This window comes from Pezoporus occidentalis, unplaced genomic scaffold (assembly GCF_034315485.1).
Source record: "Pezoporus occidentalis ecotype Australia unplaced genomic scaffold, CSIRO_AGI_Poc_V1 ctg429, whole genome shotgun sequence".
Taxonomy (NCBI): domain Eukaryota; kingdom Metazoa; phylum Chordata; class Aves; order Psittaciformes; family Psittacidae; genus Pezoporus; species Pezoporus occidentalis.
Window position 1 is genome coordinate 115 of NW_026915757.1, and position 18,140 is coordinate 18,254.

Below are 18,140 nucleotides of genomic sequence, written 5' to 3' on the forward strand. Positions count from 1 at the left end.
CCCCCGCCCCACCACCGGCCCCGCCACTTACCAGGGCGCTGTCGGACAGGCGGACCCCCGAGTACACGGACCCGAAGCCGCCGCTCCCCAGCAGCGGTCCCACGCGGTAAAGCTGCTCCAGGGGCTCCTTCTCCTTCCCTGCGCGCCAGACGTGGCCTTATGGCCTTCGGCATAGCACCCCCACAGCCGAGCCATGGCGGTGGGATCAACTCCTCCACAGGGAGCTTATTCCTCGCTTTATCCCCTTTTCCTGCAGCCTTGCCACTTCCTGATGGTGCTCAGCGCGCAGAAACCCATGTTGGTGGGGCTGTTCTGGTGTTCACCACATGTAGCTGATGCCCAGCACCAGCTTTCTGTTCTGACACCTTGGTGAAGGAACAGTGGCTGGATGCAGTCACTTTTGGAGCTGGAATATGGAGAGCCTTAGAGAGGTCCCCAGACTGGCATTATGCAGAAGGAGCATTAAGCGGCTGAACAAATGCAGACCCCATGTTGATGTGGCTGTTTGAGCGTTCACCGTGTGTAGGTGACACTAAGCGACAGCTTTCTGTCCTAGCACTTTTGGTATGGGAAGAGGGGCTTAATGTTTTCACTTTTGGAGCTGCACACTGGGGAGCCTGAGAGAGAGCTCCTCAGGCAGTACACACATAGAGCTTTAGGTGGGTTAATCAAACACAAGTCTCCGTGTTGGTAGGGCTGTTCCAAGGGTGCTTGCCAACACAAGGTGATGGCCAGTAAACAGCTTTCTGTGGAGGCTGTTTGGGCTGTGGGTACAGCTCACTGCCCCCCTTCCTGCCCTGCAGTGCCTGGGGCTGGTTGGTTGACCAGTGTCTTGGGTGGGGGTGGGCACATGCTGCCCAGGAGAGCGCCTGACTGGGTCTGTGCTTCCTCCACCTCCGCTCCTTAAGTTCCCCCCAGTGCAATCACATCTACCCTGACTGACTGAGGACTGGGCCTGTAAGGATGCAGATTACCTTCTCCCAACACACAAAGGGCTGTAGCTACATCAGTTCAGCCAGCCTTTCCACCCCTTTGCCAGAACGTTTCTGGCTGTGCTCTTCCCCTCTTCAAAGCCATCTCTTCTCTGGTGCTTCATCTCAGCACATTATATTTGTGAGGACAAAAAGGCAAGGACCAACCACAACCAGTGTAAAAACATGTACATCATGAGACCGAAATAACTTACACTATTTACAGGAACACATCGAGGTATAAAATATATGTACATGCCTTGTCCTCTGACATACCCAGACTGCTGGGCTGGGCTGCATGACCCAGCAGAGACAAAAAACACACCTTCACAAGAGTTGGCCTCTAGAAAACAGCTCTGAGCAAGAGAAGGCACCTGCTATTTGCAATGCTTCTGCAGCAGGAAGGGGTGAATGAGCAGGTGACGTGAAGCTGACGCTGCCTGAGCCCTCCCCAGGACTGGACTGAAGGGTGCTGGGTGATCCCAGGGCACAGGGCATGTGGAAGAGCTGGCAGGTACCAGGCAGAGCTGTTAAGGATGAAGGCAAAAGCCCCCCTGGGCAGGAGGAAGATACAGGGCTGTGCTTTTCTATGGGTGAGCCCCAGGAAGCCAGACCAGGGCCTGGGGGATTGGGGCTGTGCTGGGCTCCCTCCCACTTCCAGCTGGAACACCAGGAGGGCTAGGAGTTCCCTTCCCTCTGCAGGAAGCAGGGGGCTCAGGGAGGGTGTTGCAGCCTCTAGGCTGTGAGCTTGCTGAAAAGCAAATGGGAGTTCTATGCTCTGCAGAGATTGTACCTGCACCCTGTCCCATATGGGACAAGGGAAGAAGGTCAGGGACAGGGGCACTGGGAGAGCACCCTGGGGAGCAGGCACTGGTTCTGCAGCACCAAGGCAGAAGGCAGACTCTGAGACCTTAAAGCAGCTGTGCTTAGAGGGAAGAACAGGGAAGGGGACAGGACCGCAGAGCCCAGCTCCTCACAGCTGGCCAGGCTGGGAGATGCAGCACCCACGTGTCCTTCTGTGCCACAAGGGCTGTGAGTGCCAGGGATGGGGCAGTGCCCAGGCTTCCTGGGCGGCTCAGAGTGGTTTGGGGACCCTTGTGTGCAAAGCTCAGCTCTGGGCCAGCTCTGTGCCCGCAGCAGAGGCAGGAGCTGGCCCCTGTGTGCTGGAGTGGGGAAACCCAGGGGGCAAGAGTCAGGCCCCGGGTACAAAAGCAGCACCCAGTGATTTGAGGAAGGGAAGGACTTCTCTGGACTGCAGGTATCAAACCAATGCACCCAAGGGCAAAGCAAAATGAGGTGCATGGTGCAAAGGCAGCTTGAAACTGTCCCTGCAATGGCAGAGGGATTCAGAAGCCACAAGAAAATACTTAAGCTGTGCAAGTCTGAGCCCCAGAGGAGCTCCCCAGCACAGTGCAAAGGATGACACAGCTCACCTGCTTCCTCCAGCACACAAAGAGCCCTCACCTGAGCCCATCTCCACCTTGGCTGTCTAAGCCCATGGCTCTGAAGGACCAGAGTCCCAGGCGCCACCCTTGCTGGACCACCTTCATGTTGGGACATTGTGCTTTAGTGTTTGGGGGAACCTGCCCCACCTAAACTGGCTCAGAGTGTAGCTCAGAGCTGTGAGCCGCTTTCCAAACCCCATTGTGCCAGGAAAGCAGAACACAACTCTGTGTCAGCTTCCCAACCCCAGGCAGTGGGGAATCTGGGGCTCCAGGTTTACCCTGGTTTACGTTCAGTGTCTGGGACTGGATCTAGATTCAACTATGGTTTGGGAATAAAATAATCAAACATCATACATGAGAATGATGTTCTTTCACAGACCTGGACAGAGGCTTTTACAGGACCAGTTCCCTGCTGCTCCAGGCTGCAGGCTCTGGAAAATGGGGAACAGTTCATTCCAGTGATGTGCCTTGCATGGACATTCTGAACACAAGAAGGGCTTCACTGCACCCTCTTAGAACAGAGGCAGGAATCCAGATTGAGCTGAGCCTTTCATAGGTCCCTTTCCATCCTGCAAGGGGACAAGAGGGACCACTTCCGCACTGCAGATCAACACAGTAATAGCAACAAAGCTGAGGTCAGCCCGATCACCCCACCAGCCACAGGAGCAAAACCTCAGTGCTGTGACTGAGCTGGGGGGAATCCTGCTGCATGAGGGGCAGTTCAGACATACAGTGAGGTGGGGGTGAGGCCATGTGTCCCCAGCATGAATTCAAGTGTGAAAAACCATAACAATAATTGAGAGAAGAGAAAAACCTAACAGCACACACACTCCCCACCCCATTCCCAACACAAACCCAGTGACAACAGCACCCACACTCCCCACCCCATTCCCAACACAAACCCAGTGACAACAGCACCCAGCTTGCACCGTGAGGTAGCTAAACCAGATCAACACCCGAGAAATGCTCTTGTGCATGAGAAATACCAGCCCACACAGATACTAAAACACACACACACACAGCTATAGGATCACAGTTATCCCTCTCCTCAGAGACCCCCTATCCAGTCACTTGCTGCTGTGCTGCAGCACCTGCAGGCTGCAAAAGCCTTGAGGCCCCCTCAACGTGCTCCTGGATGCAGCAGCGAGGTGGATGCTCAGCATCAGGCAGGATTGAGCACTCAGCCTTGGGAAATAAAGCAGGCACTTGCAGCCTACACACAAGAAGACACTGGTTGTGAAAGGAAAGGTCTGACTCCAAGAGTCCCCCAAGAGCAGGTTCCTTCATCGACTTCAGCAGGGAGCAGTGAGAGGTTCCACATCAGGCACTGGCAGATCTTGGTGCAGACATTGATGCAGACATTGATGCATATGGTACACCCAATTACAGACACTCAAACACACATCTCTGCCCAAATACACACATCCACACCACCCATTCCAGCCAAGCAAAACTTCCGCCAGCTCAGGAATGAGCAGGAAAACCCTTTCCAAGGAGGGTGACACCTCCTGAAGCCCCCATGTCTGTGCCTTACACTCACTTCTCCATCAGCCATGGCAGGAGGGCTCCTCACCTCAATGCAGGGCTCAGACATGATCACCAGGGACTGCTCATTGAACTGGGCATGGTCATACACAACACACACACACGCATCACACCCGCCACAAAGGCAAGCCAGTAGGATGGGGTTTTCCCCCAAAACGAGCTGGGGGTGGTCCAAGAGTCACCATGGTTGGAAAAAGCAGAGGGAAAATGGTCTGTGGGGCAGGTCCTGAACCTCCTGTGGCCTCTGAGATCCCAGTTCATTGCTGGTGGGGTCTCATGAAGAAATCCTTAAATTTGAGTTCAAATGCTGCTTCTTCTGTGACAGAGAACACCAGGTTCTCCTTGCCCATGGCAGGAGAAGCCCTGCTTGGCCCAGGGCTGGACAGAGCAGGAGACGATACAACAGGACTGATGGAGAAAAACTCCAGTGTGAGACCAAGGCCTTGCATGCCCTGGAGCCAGAGGAGGAGGGAGCCTGCAGAAGCTACATCCCTGGGGAAAGAGTCCTGAACAGAGTCCCCAGCTTTTCATGGAGATTGGACTGTGCAAGATCATCCACTGCAGGATTGTCCTTCAAGCAAGGGGTGAATCAGGGGACTTGTGTGAGATGAGTGTGTGCTGCCCCTTCCTCACCCTGCTTCTGGCACAGCTGAGGCCAACCTGGCCCATCCTCCGGCTGCTCCATGCCTTGGCTTGGCCTTCTCTGGCTTCCAGATCCATGGGGCCAATGGGCCAAACCTGAGCTAGTCCTTCCCAGGCAGAGGACTAAGAGCAGAGCCTGGAGGAAGGATTTACAGCTTCCAGAATAAGATGAATCACAGGGATGATGGTGATGAATCCAGCCTTGGCTTCTTTGCCCTGTAACCTCTGTTCTTGCTTTGTTTCTCTATCTCAAGGGGGTCAGCATGCTGCAGGAACCTACCACAGAAGCCCTGCTGAGGGCCAGGTTGTCAAGAGCAGGGTTAAGCAGCCTTTCCCCACTGCAGAGCACTAGGGCAAGAGCCCATGAGCCATGGGTCAGCTGAGTTTATGACTGGAATTATGACTGGAGTTTAGAGAACGTCAAAGGGAACTGCAGCAGGTTTGTAAGTTGACTGATGGAGATGTTCCCAGGCTTGCTGTACATCCACAGCTGGGACACGGCAAAGGAATTCAGAGGTGCCCACCTCCAACTGCTGGGAACAGGTAGATGGAGAATGTGGAATGATGGGATTACCTGGAAATCCTTCTCCAGACTGCCCACAGCAGAGAGGCTGTCCCACAAGTAATGGCTCCAAAGACAGCCCCTCTATGCTGTGGTCCTGTCCAGCAGACACCAAATGTCCTTGTGGCTGTGGAGTGCAGAAAGACTCCTGCAGGAACCAGCCCCATGGCCAACAGGGACAGAAGCAGCACATCATGGTGGAAGCCACATAAGCCCATGGAGGCAAGGGGGTGTCTCAGAAGAAGCCAAGGAGCTCTGATGCCTGCAATTTCCATCAGGCATTACAGCAGAGTGGGTGAGAAAAGAGCTGAAATACTTCATGGTCACTGGAAAACCATGAAGAAACCTCAACGGGAGGGAAGGTGGAGCTGATGATGCCCTGCGGAGCTGCCTTCTCACAGGAGCTAGTAGTGGTCAAAGTACCAGACGGGGCATCGTCCGCCCCACCGGATCATGCACAAACAAATCCCTATCCCTGGACTGAGCTCCCAGAGATGACCAGGTCTTGATCGTGAGGGAGAGGTACCTTGACCTTCACCCTCCTGTTATGTCCTCCAGTCTTTGCAGCTTCTAGTTGGACCCTGTGGGTAACCTCCTCCCGCTCCAGAGCTTCACTGTCAAGTCACTGAGAAACAAAGGTGAGAAGGATGGTGTGACCCCAGGAGTCCTGCAGAGAGGAGCAACACTGCCCACCCCAGCCCATGGCAGCATGCACCCCACAAGACCCTTTTCTCATGGCAAGAGTTTGCCCAGTCTGTTCTGGGGAGCAGAGAGGCCCAATAGGGCTCAGCCTCCAGCTCACCCCACTGGCAACAGTTGGGGACAATGAAAAATGTTGACCCCCAGGGCTGACCCTGACCACAGGACTCCTGCCCCCCTCGAGTGACTCTAGGTCAAAGCAGTGACACCACAAGGAGCTGCTGTGCTTCATCTCCCCAGGGCATGGGCTGCTTTGGGGGTGACTGCTGACTCCCACCCCACCATCCATGCAAAGGAGTGGGCAAGGCCACAGTGTCCTCTGAGCTACCACAGTGGATGTAGGCACTCAGCAAGGAGAAAAACCAAAGCAAGGAAACCAAACTAGCGCAGGGGTGTGACTGGGACAAGGGGACAAGTCTCTTCTAGCAAAGTGGGGAAAAACGCAAAATAGTTTCATACCGTGAAGAAGCAGCTCAGATCAGAGAGAAGGGAAGAAAAAGAGAGAGGGGAAGGGAGAGAGGAGTGAAAGCAAGCGACAGAAAGACAGAGGGAGAAAAAGATGGAGAGAAAGAGAAAAGGGAAGAAAAGACAGGAGAAGACTGCATGAGCAAGAGAGAAAGAGCAGAAGGGTCAAGGCAGACTAGTAGCACGGCCCTTTATGGCAAGGACGCGTCGTGGAAGGCAAGGGGTGAGCCCAGGCACGTAATTCCATAACTTTACCCGGCAGTCACTGTGGCACAGATGGGAGGTGGGGAGGAGGAGAGACAGAGAGAGACAGAGAAAAAGGAAGGGAGAAAAGGGACATGGTGGAAAAGAGGATATCAGAGTCTTGCTGCCAAAGAGCTCCCCAAGAGCAGCAGAGGATGTCCAGCCCCGGGGAGAGGGAAAACCCAGGGCATCACCAGAGCATGGGAAGGGGATGGTCAGGGAATAGCTCTTGGCACTTCAGTGGGCAGGCCATGACATGGGGCAGGCTAAAGGTGGGCAAGATGAGATGGAATGGAGGGACTAGAAAGCTGTGAGACTCCCCCTTTCCCTCCCTCCCTGCTTCCTGTCCACCCAGCACAAACCCACCCAGGCCTGGGGGTAATGCTTCAGCCCAGGGCTCTCCCACCTCCCGGGGGCTCTGGGAAACAGAAAGCCTGAGGCTCACCTGGAGGCAGTGAAGATGTGCTTTGAGTTGGTGCAGATGGCGTTGATGGGGCTGTCGTGTCCCTTGATCTCCCCAATGGGGGTGAAGGTGTCCACATTCCACACTTTGATCATGCCTCCTCGGCAAGCGCTCAGCACCATGGGGCGCCCGGGAATGAAAGCCAGGGCACACACCCAGTCTTTGTGGGCATTGGGGATTTGCTGCAGGCAGAGAGCAGAGATCATGAGCAACCTCATCTGCAGCACCACCATCGGCCTCATGCATCCAGCATGGGTCAGATCCTTACTGTTGTACCCTGGGGCTGATCTGGATTGTAGGACTAATGAAGCAAAGTTAGGAGGCCAAGAGGATCGATTCAGAAGTCAGGGTTTGTTTTTTCTCCCCTGCTCCATGGGCAGGAGGTAACATCTGATCTTCAGAGAGGAACACCCCACCCAGCAGTGCAATTCATGCTGCAGCCTGTATGCCAGGGGGAGCTGGCGATCCTGAGTGCCCTACAGCACAGAGCCACCCCACTCATGCACTGCCACATTCCCAGGAATGGGAATATCCTTCCTGGTGAGCTCAGTGCAGAACACTGGCATAAGGTCCCTGGACAAGGGTCCTGCCAGCAGCAATACTCCTCTGCCGCACATTACCCCGAGTCACCCTGAGGACCTGTATGATATGCTCCCCTTCAGACCTGGATAAGTTCCTGCTGCTCCAGATCCCACTTCTTTATGCCATTGTCCCTGGAGCCGCTGAAGAGGATGTCTCCCTGGATGGCCAGGCACTCGATGCCATCGTAGTGAGGGGGCTCAAAGTTGTGAGTGGGGCCAATATTGCCCACCATGCCCTCAGCAATCTCAAATACCTGGGGAGAAGAAGAATGGGGAAAGACCTCAGATGGCACTCGAAACAGAGCTGACCCTCTCTTGAAGAATGTGGCCATCACTCCCTCTGTTTTCCAGGCTTAGGGCACCCAGACTGAGGCTGGAAAGGGAGTGGGAATTGGCATCCGTACTGGGGAGGAGGACTGAGCAGAACAGGGTGAGCTGCAAATCTGGGTTGGCCATAACATGCAAGTACCAGCCACAGGAGGTACTTGCCTGAGGGAGAGGAGAGCCTAAGGGAGGACAGAAATGCAAATCCATCTCCAAAGGTGCATTTCTGTTATGGACCAAGCAAAAAGCAAGACTTGGGGAGATACACAAAAATCTCCCATGCAGAGGTGAAACCAGAATCTGGGCTCCGATTTCAGCAGAGAGAGTTTGGGGGTTGGAACTAGATGAACTATTCGATGATTCTATGATTCTGTGATCATAAGGTTTTTTCCAATCCAAATCATTCCATGATTCTATGAGAAGAGACCTTAGGGGTTACCAACATTTGGGCTTCCCTGTGTGACACAGGGTTCTGCTCTCGGGGGAGGTGAGTACCTTGATATAGTGATCTTTGGAGCCTGTGACCACCAGGTCGTGGTTGCTCGCCGTCTGGTTTACTGTGAGACACATCACAGGCCCGATGTGGCCACTCAGCTTCCCGATGGGCTGCAACCTGAGTTCAACAACATGGGTCAGCTAGCCCCTTCCTGGGTGCTGGAGCTCGTCCAAAGGGCTCTCCCAGGAAAGGATTCCCATAGGGGTTGTTCATTTTGGGAGACAGTGAGCAGGGACATCCCTCTTCCTGCTGATGCCAGGAGGAAGGAGACCTCAGGGCATGCCCAGATCTGGCTCCAGAGCCTAGGCTGCAGCAAGGAGTCAGTGCAAACCTGGCAGGGAAGGGGGCAAGGGCAAAACCAGGATGTACTGCTGCTCATCCCACATTTCCTTTCCTAAGCTCTGCCCAGCTCACGGACAAACCCTCACCCCAAGTAGCTCCACTGATGCTCATCACCCTGTGGGTCTCATAGGAAAGGGTCCTGAAAGTCCTTATTCCAGGCAAGTTCTATTCCTCAAAAGGCTTTCCATTTCCCTGGGGAGTTATTTTAGGTGCCTCTGAGCAGACAGTGTCCACTATGGATAGACAGTGTCCACTCCATAAGCTGTCCTGCCCACCCCAGCACCTCACCTGCTCAGCTCCCAGATGCGGACGGAGTTCCCAGTGGCAGCATAGAGCATGGTGCCACTGGGGTTCAGAGCAATCTGGTTGATCTGGTGCTCCCCCTGCACACTGGTGACCATGCGGGTGCTGGTCCCAGCACAGGCATCCCCAGAGATCACCTGTCCAGAAGATCTAAGGGAGACAGAGGTCAAGCAGGGAGGATGAGTGGAGACCAGAGACACTGAGGCCCCACTGAGGAACCACATGGGTCCCCTCACCACAAGCTTTCTCCCAGCCTCCCGGTTCCTTAAGGATGCAGCACTGGCACTGAAGCAGCTGGTATTTGGCCCTGTCCCCAGCCTCAGTAGCTCCTGGCACTGGCTTCTGCAAAGCCAGAGATGTCCAGAGAAGGCCATGGTCCCCCCCAGCTTCTCCCATCTGCCACGTACGTGAGGGTGCGGATGCAGCGGGCTGAGTCCCGGATGTCCCACACTTTGATGTATGATGTAGACACAGTGAACACCAGCCCCGTGTGGCTGCAGTACTTGATGGAAACCACATTGTTTGGGTGACCCTTGAGGGAAGCAATTTCTTGGCCTGTTACCAGGTTCCACATTTTGCAGCTTCGGTCTGTGGGAGGAAGAACATGCCCAGGAGCATCAAGATGGTGGAAGTCTCCCTCCAAAGCCATGGTGACTTGAGGGCAATAGCTTCTCTGATCATCACCTCTCTACACCCTCAGAATCAGAGGAAAGGAGCCAGCCACAGTGCTGGGGCAGGGTATGGCATGGCTCAATGCTGAGAACAGACAAGAAGCCCAGGAGGAATCATCCCCATGGTGTCCAGCACTTCACATAGAATCCTAGAATCAGCCAAGTTGGAAAAGACCCTGAAGCTCATCAAGTCCAACCGTTCCCCAGTATTGCTAAGGCCACCCCTAACCCATGGCACTGAGGCCTCGTCTCCACGCTGTGTGAACACTTGCAGGGACGGTGATTGCAGCCCTGCCCTGGGCAGCCTGTTCCAATGCCTGAGCACCCTCTGGGGAAGGGATTGCTCCTCAGCTCCATCTAAATCCGCCCTGGTGCAGCTTGAGGCCATTTCCTCTTGTCCTGTCCCTTGCTCCTTGGGAGCACTGGACAAGAGACCATTCCCCTCCTGGCTCCATCCTTCTGTCGGGTAGTTGAAGAGAGTGATCATCCCCCATGCTGACCTGCTGCTCCCACAATATCTGCAGGCCAGCAACCCCCATGTCCTCACTGTCCACCACGCACCTTTGGACCCAGTGAATAGCAGCTCATCAGTGGCATCCAGGCAGAGCACAGGTTTTGTGTGTCCTTCTGCCATGGAGACGCATTGCAGCGGGGCTGTCCGGGCATTCTTGGTGCCACCCACTGGGTTAATGACACCCCTTGCATGGAAAGAAAGAAAGAATAAGCATGATGGGGTGTGTGTGGAAGGCACCACACTACATACACAGTCCTGAGGGCATGGGAGAACAAGAGCTGCCTCATACCAAGCATCTTCCACCACGTGGCAGTGCCACAGGGCCTCTCCATCTGAACCCAGGACATCTGAGCAATGACCTTCATGGATACCCCAGGAATCTCCCCAGGAGCAGACCCCGCCCCATCAATACACACCGGGAAAGCAGGGGGCTGCCCAGTGGCCTCTGCTCTCCTGATGAACCTCTCATGCCGGGCCAGCACAGACCCAAGGAGCCAGGAGACCCAGTCTGTCCTTGGGACAAACTGCACCTTCTTTAGCCTGAAGCTCTGCTGCAATAAATGCTTCAGGGTACCAAACCCCAGCACCCAGGTGCTTGGAGGCTGTCAGCCTGGGGCTGGTGACATTTGGAGACAGGGCCACTGTTCCTTATATAAGGATACAAAGGACAGCTCAGGTATTTACATCCTGCATCCCTGTTGCTGTGAAAACCCTGCAGCCCACTGGCTCTGGGCTGGAGAGGACCTATCCCTGCCAGACCTTCCTCCGAGGGACACTTGCTGCCTATCCCTCTCAACACAGTATCACCTCCACTTTGACAGCCCTCAGGATACTGAGAACCAACAGCCCTACCCTTCAGACTCTTCCAGACCCTAGTGTGCATGGCCACCATCAGCTCTTCCCAGCTGGTGATCCGAAGCAGCCTGCATTGTGCTTGTCTCTTCTTATAGGTGGGGAAACTGAGGCACAGGGGTGGAGAAGGCCAGACCCAAGGCCACAAAAGATTTACATTAGTCATTAGGACAAACAGGCTCATTCATTTGGGTTTAGAAATCAGATGTATGTCACCTCAGCAGCTGCACTTCCAAGCTCAAATGAAACAGCCCTGTCCTGACTTCTAGTGTTTCCTCCAGTCGAGGTGACACTGAATGCAAATGGGAACCTGGCTCCCATGGCGAGACGTTATCGATGGGACCTAGTGATGCTGCCTGACTGCAAACCACCCCAGGTGACATAGCACAGACTCATCTGGTGGCAACTGCCCAGGGCACCCAGGGCATGGGCAATGTGAGAGGACACCTGGGTGCTGGAGGGCTGATGTTCCTAAAAGTTGCAGGAAAGGTGGCTGGGAAACCTCCATAGCCAGGAGGGTGCACTGGGATCAGGAGCATCTGAATGCCCAGGCTGGCCACTGCACTACAATTTGACCTGGTTTCTGTGGGAAGGAGATCTACCTACCCACAACCCAGCATGAGGGAAGCACAACCAGGTTCAGGGAACACCTGGAATTATCTGCCTGGAAGATGACTGAAAAAAAGACACACTAGGAGCTCCCAGCATTGCTTCCCCTTTCCCCAGCATCACACCATCCTGCTGGAGATCTGGGGAACAGGACGGGATGTTGTGGCATCATGCTGACAAGAACCCATCAGAGATAGAGAACAATATGCTGCCACCCCAAACCATCCAGTGCCTGTAGGTGAGACTAACATCACATTTCCAAGGGCTTATCAGAGCAGGAATGATTCAAACTCACCACCGAGGGATGGCATCAAGACACTAGAGGTGGTATGCCAAGAGGGGCCAGCACACACAGGACGGGAGGTGAGGGAGAGCAGCAAGGTGTAGGTGAAGCATGCAGGGATGAGGGAGAGCAGGCTCGTGAGACAGAGAGAAGGAGAAGAGAAGGAAGGGATAATAAATAGAAAGTTGTCTATACCTCAGCACCTCCGAGACAGAGGAATCGCTGTCATCAGACCTAGGGGCAGAAAATTAGCAGGATTATGGGAGAGAAAACCCAGACGAGAAGAGGTAGCAGAGGAGTAAGAGGTGGAGGATTGTTATTGCATCCAAGCCAATGCAGGACAGAAAGGAGGGGGAGGGAAAAGAGGGAAGAGAAGCACATGTGGAGAACCAGGGGAGAGAGCAGAGGAGCTGGGGGGCATATGAGGATCAGACAGCAGGTCTCCATCAAGTATTATCAGCAGTTCTAGAAAAGCCCCAAGTCAAGGGCAGGTCCCCAGTCTGCTGCAGGGGAAAGCTGGAGCAGCATTTTTTGAGTTGGTGGCAGTCCATCAGCTTCCTGCAAGCCTCCATCCCACCTCACACCATCCTGCTCCATAGCCTTTCCCAGTGGTCCAAGTGTGGCACTGCCCTGTCTCCATGTAGGGTACAGGCAGAAGCTGTGGCTGCAAGCTCCTGCAAGCAGACAGCTCGGCAGGGACACATAGCAGGCAGGAGAGGGCAGTGGTCCAGCGTGGCCCTTGCAGAGCATCAGCTCTCTCATGGACAGGAGCAGGGCATGAAAATGGTGCCAGAAGAATGGGGTGGAGCTGACAGAGGTCCTGTGCTCCTATACCCCACTGAAGGACCCAACACATGCTCTTTGCTGTTGTAGAATGGATCCCCCTCACTCAGATGCTCCCACCCCACCAGGACTTACTTGTCCAGGGCAGACCCTTGGCTCTGGTTGCTCGTGAGACGAGAGAAGACATTGCGGTCATTGCGTGGACGGGTAGGTGGGGATGAGGGAGGCGTGAAGCCAACGTCTGGAGGCCTGAGCCAGGAAGGATCAGAGGGACATGTCACTTGGGAGCTGCTTACTGGCACAGCAAGGGCTGGTCCAGCCAGCATCTTTCCTCACTTGTCTGGGCCATCCAGCCTCTCCATGCCCATGCTGCTCTTTCCCAGCTCCCAAGCTCACCTGGCAGGCTGGCCACGGTCGTAGGATTTCCTCCTGGTCAGAGGTGAAGTGTCCGAGCCACGAGACTGCCTGGGACTAAAGTGAGTGAAAGAGAGTAGAGTGGGTGCCTGCTGCTCCTGCTCCGATCCCTCCATGCTGAACACCAGTGGCCTTTCCCAGCAGAGCAGATGGAGAAGTTGGGCTGCTTTACAGTCACAAGATCAGAGATGCCTCAAGTCACCCCATGAGCACAGAGGCTTTTGGTGATCCAAGAAGCCTTTAAGAAGGATGATAACCCAGAACAGTGAGTTGGGGACCTTCCCCCTTCTTTCCCTCCTCCTGGAGTACTCTCCTCTCCATCTGCAGAGGATATCAGCATACTCCTAGATACTTTCCAAGTCCTGCTGGACAAATGCCCGACTGCTTGCTGCACACAAGCCTGGATAGATGCAGGATTGGGCTCACCCTCACCTCTCTGCAACTCCACAGCCAGGACAAAGCTTCCCACCCTGCATGAGCTTCCCACTGCCCAGCGACCCACCACCCCATGCTCACAAGGTGCTTCCTCGTGTGGGCAGGCTGATGGTGCGTGACACTTTCTCCTTGTAATAGGGGTCTCTGACAGAGAAGCTGATCCCATCCTCTTTGATCTCCATGAGGGATGCCAGGGACTTGGTGATGTTCTTGGTGGAGACATCCAGCGTGGGTCCTAGACACTCAGCTGACACTGCCTTCATCTGCCCCGAGAGCTTGGGCTCTCCCTAGAGCAGACAGAGAGCTCAGTCACAGGCAGCATGGGGAGGGACGGCAGGAACAGGAAGAGAGTTGTAGGGTGGAAGAGCTCATTCTCTCTGGCCACAGGAGATGGAGTTCCTCCTGTGTCGTGCTGGCTTTACATACTCTAAGCCTGTGCAGAACAATGGGTGCTCTCTTCCACCTTTGCCTACACGAATGCAGCACTACACAAGGACTTCCTTGGTGGCTGTTGTGGTGGATGCTTCCCAAGCCTCTGGTGCTTCAGAGGACCATGGCACCCTCTTCTCTAGAGCTGCCCCCACCCAGAGACCAGCCAGACTACCTTGTGCCAAGAGTCAGACTACAGAGCAGAGGCCTAGATTATCACTGAACAACATGCCCCTCCATCCCTCCTCCCATTCCCTGTGATGGGGCACACAGAAAGACCAACCTTGAACTTGAAGTCATCCTGGCTTGCTGAACCCTTCATGGTGAAAGACTGGGAGACGCTGTACCAAGAGAAGGGAACAAAGGTGGATCTTCAGTGCCAAACTCCTTCCAGAGAGCTGGTTGCCACTGGCACACCAGACTCCTTGGGTCACCTGCTGCTCCCCAGCACCCTTTCTCCAAGGAATGACCTAGTTTTTGCTCTCTGCAGGTGTCTAAGAGACATCTCTGCTCCCCTTCCCAAGGGCTGGGCACCATAGGTGGGGCTTTGTTCATCCATGTCCCCCTGCGAGGTCCCATGGGTGGCACCACACATCCTACCCCACTCCTGGCCTCCTCCACCTCGGCTGGAGGGCCCGGCTGGGTGCTCACCTCCCATCTGAAGCCAGGCTGAACTCTGAGACCTCCTCATCCGTGCTGGTGTAGCCGTTCTCTGTGCAGGAAGGAGACAGTGCATCAGCAGTGCAGCGGGGACCCCATTGTGTTCAGCACCGTCTGAGATGTGCAGTGAAGGGGGCAGCCCGAGCAGTTGTGGGGGGGGGCATAGGGACCTGGTCATCATCCCTGTTGTGTGGTGACCAGCACACACATCCCTGCCCAGCATCACCCTCAGGGCAGCCCTGGGCATGCTGGTCACAGCCATGGCACCTCCAAGTGCTTCTTGGAGGACCATCATGGTTGGGCAACTCTCCCCACAGGCAGCATGCCTGGCCCCAGGATCCCAGAGTCCTTGGGGTTGGAAGGGCCCTCTGGAGATCATGCGGGGCAAGGCCACCCAGAGCAGGGCACCCAGGAACGTGTCCATGGTGGGTTTGAACGTCTCCAGGGAGGGAGGCTCCACATCCCCCCTGCAGCCTGTCCCAGTGCTCTGCGCCCTCAGTGGGGAGGAGTTCTTCCTCCTGTCGAGGTAAAACCTCTGGTGCTTTAGCTCATGGGCATGAACTGGATGCACCAGCCCCAGGTCCCACCTTGCTGGACGTTGTGGATCAGGGCCTGCAGCTCGGGGTGCGACTCGGCCTTCTCCCGCAGCGCATCCAGGATGGCGTGGTTCTGCGAGGAGCCGGCCATGTCTGTCTGCCGCAGCCGCCCCTCCAGCAGGCGGATCTGGGCCTCCTTCTGTGCTACCTGCAGCCCCTGGGCAACGATGGCAATGGAGGGCCTCAGGTGGGCGCTTGGGTCCCACCAGCAGATCCCCCCCACGGCAACCTGCCCCCGTTCCATGAGCAATCCCATCACACCCCTTGGTACCGCACCTTGTCGATGGAGGCCTTCAGGAAGTTGTCCAGCAGGAGCCGGGCTTCGGCAAGGGAGCAGGAGCTGATCACCACCGAGGTGTCTGTGGAGTCCAGCTCCTCCTGAAACAGGAGGAATGGGCACGGGATGCAGCATGGGAGCTTTGCCGCTGGATGTGGCACAGGCAGAACAGGCTCCATGGCCAGCACAGCACTTCCACAGCACTGCCCAGTCCCAACCTCCTCATTCTGCCCAAGTGGCTACTGGCCTATCTGGCCAATGTAGCCTGAAGGGCTTCTGTGCTACTACAGAAATCCTGGTGCAGACACTTCATTAATCTGCAGACACAAGCAGATAAGGTCACCAACCCAAAGGCCAGTGTGAATTAACAACATGCCCTTCTGCCCTGTCAATCCAGGTGAGTCAGGGACAAGCCAGGGCCAGCACACAGCCTCCTCTCCTGGCTGCAAGCACTAGAGGGGAGCCAGGAGCTGCACAGCATCCCTGAGGCATGCCCAGTGTCTAGACTGGATGTGGTACCTGCAGGGTTTCTACTGGGAAACAAGACAGTCTTCCCTGGGATGTTTCCGAGGAGAACATCCACGGGGACAAGTGACTGCCAGCCCCTCAGAGGCAGGACAGGGGTTGCAGCTTCCCTAGAATCCTTGGGGCACTTGCAGCCTGTCCATGGACATGGAAGGAACTGGCAGTGCTCCCCTCCACAATTAACCACCTAATGAGAAGAGACTGTGAAGATGCAGCCCCACCAAGTGTGTGACATAGCACTGGAGAACACCCAGCCTAGCCCTTCCCAGTGACACCCTTCACTTCCCAATGTTGCTCCTGCTCTCTCTGTTCCTGTCTAGCCCAGTCCAACCACCCACCTTTGTCTCCTCGATCTGCATGATGGTGGCCTGGCAGTCAGAAATGCTGTCGTTTATGTAGTCAATGTTGGCCCCCAGCACCTCGATCTCCTCGTTCAGCTCCTGCAGCCCCTTGGGATTCTCTGCCTGCAGTTTTGACCTCTTGCCTAGCAACGCTTCCTGCAGCAGGGTCAGCTCCTCGCGTTTCTGAGGAAAAAGGGAATAGGATCAGCACTGTAAGCATGGCAGTGCCCCTGCCCTGCACCCACCACCCAGCCTTCTCTGTCCACAGCACCATGGTGCAGGGCCTGGAGCACATGTCTGATGAGGAATGTCTGAGGGACCTGGGGGCTTTAATCTGGAGAAGAGAAGGCTCAGGGGGGATCTGATTGCTCCCTACAACTGCCTGACAGGAGGATGGAGCCAGGAGGGGCTGGGCTCTGCTCCCAAGGAACAAGGGATGGGACAAGAGGGAATGGCCTCAAGCTGCCCCAGGGCAGGTTTAGATGGAGCTGAGGAACAATTCCTGCCCCAGAGGGTGCTCAGGCATTGGAACAGGCTGCCCAGGGCAGGGCTGCAGTCACTGTCCCTGCGAGTGTTCACACAGCGTGGAGACGAGGCCTCAGTGCCATGGGTTAGGGGTGGCCTTGACAGTGCTGGGAATGGTTGGACTGGATGAGATGAAAGGGCTTTCCCAGCCTGGTTGATTCTATGGTTCTATGGTCACCTTGATGAGCCGCTCCATGTCAGCCTCCAGGTTAACGATGGTCATTCTCTGCATGACGATGTCAAAGATTCGCCGCTCCAGCGACTGCCACTTGAGGCGGGCGGCTTTGCTGAAGGTCTGACTCGTCCCCTTCTTGGGGAACTTCTTCCTACAGCCAAAGGGGAGAAGAGACACATGGGCCACTGGCTGCACCATTCCTGGAAAGCCATGCTTGCCCCAAAAGAATGCCCCAGTTGGACTCTGGCTGGCCAGGAGCAGAGGAAGCATCTGCATTGTTTCTAGACTGCCCAACTTTTCAATTGCCCCTTAGCAAAGAAAGGGACAAGAGCTGAGCCCAGCTGGGCTTGTGTCATGGCATTTAACACTTATGGAAGGACAGCTCTGGGCTTAAGCCCATGGGACAGTCAGTCACATGCTGCCAGTACAGCCTGTCACTGGGTCAATGGTTTAACACCAGTAAGAAGCTGGCCTTCAACCTCCAGCACCAGCCAAAAGCCAGGCATGGGAGTCCTGGGATGCACCATCACCTACTCCCACAGCCCCTGCCCTGACCTGGGGGGCCGAGCCCCGTTCACAGGGGATGAGGGGTCTCCCAGGAAGTTGTTGATCTTCCTGTTCCACTGGCGCACAATGCTGGAGACGGAGCGAGCGCCAGACTCAGGCTCAGAGGATGTGGTGCTAGCCGAGACCTCAGCGCCTGAGTCCAGCATGGCTGGCTTCTGGCTCGTCCTGCCTGCCACCCGATCAGACATGGGCTTGGCGAGGCGGCGCAGCGCGGAGACCTGCCCAGGGTGGAGGAGAAGTTGTCAGATGGGCATCCCCACCCCAAGGCTCTTCTATCACCCCCAGGTTCCCATAGACAAAGAGCAGCAGCTCTCCAGACCTAAAGCACTGGGGGTGTTTGTGCCTCATGGATGTCTCCCTTCTGCCTCATACACCATCCCCTGCTGCCTGCAACCATCTCCCA

At 55.5% G+C, this 18,140-nt stretch overlaps 1 protein-coding gene across 5 annotated transcripts in view; it reads right to left on the reverse strand.

Annotated features, from left to right (window-relative positions):
• Nucleotides 1-3,284: 3,284 nt before the first annotated feature.
• The window catches only part of KIF21B (kinesin family member 21B), a 40,451-nt gene continuing 25,595 nt past the window's right edge, over nt 3,285-18,140 (reverse strand). For 2 of the 5 annotated variants that reach the window (XR_009967762.1, XR_009967760.1), the window contains 19 exons: nt 17,726-17,955; nt 17,174-17,321; nt 16,468-16,653; nt 15,604-15,705; nt 15,319-15,484; nt 14,723-14,783; nt 14,355-14,412; nt 13,724-13,929; nt 13,190-13,264; nt 12,929-13,042; nt 12,206-12,244; nt 10,314-10,450; nt 9,489-9,669; nt 9,067-9,231; nt 8,436-8,553; nt 7,700-7,870; nt 7,018-7,217; nt 6,324-6,594; nt 3,285-5,790 (listed from right to left, as the gene is read on the reverse strand). Coding sequence is in view for 2 of the 5 variants with exons in the window: in XM_062634494.1 (XP_062490478.1) it covers nt 5,736-5,790; nt 7,018-7,217; nt 7,700-7,870; nt 8,436-8,553; nt 9,067-9,231; nt 9,489-9,669; nt 10,314-10,450; nt 12,206-12,244; nt 12,929-13,042; nt 13,190-13,264; nt 13,724-13,929; nt 14,355-14,412; nt 14,723-14,783; nt 15,319-15,484; nt 15,604-15,705; nt 16,468-16,653; nt 17,174-17,321; nt 17,726-17,955 (2,412 nt within the window). In the remaining 3 variants the exon portion in view is untranslated. The remainder of the gene's footprint in view (nt 5,791-6,323; nt 6,595-7,017; nt 7,218-7,699; nt 7,871-8,435; nt 8,554-9,066; nt 9,232-9,488; nt 9,670-10,313; nt 10,451-12,205; nt 12,245-12,928; nt 13,043-13,189; nt 13,265-13,723; nt 13,930-14,354; nt 14,413-14,722; nt 14,784-15,318; nt 15,485-15,603; nt 15,706-16,467; nt 16,654-17,173; nt 17,322-17,725; nt 17,956-18,140) is intronic. The other 3 variants (XR_009967761.1, XM_062634494.1, XM_062634495.1) reach the window with 3 other exon arrangements.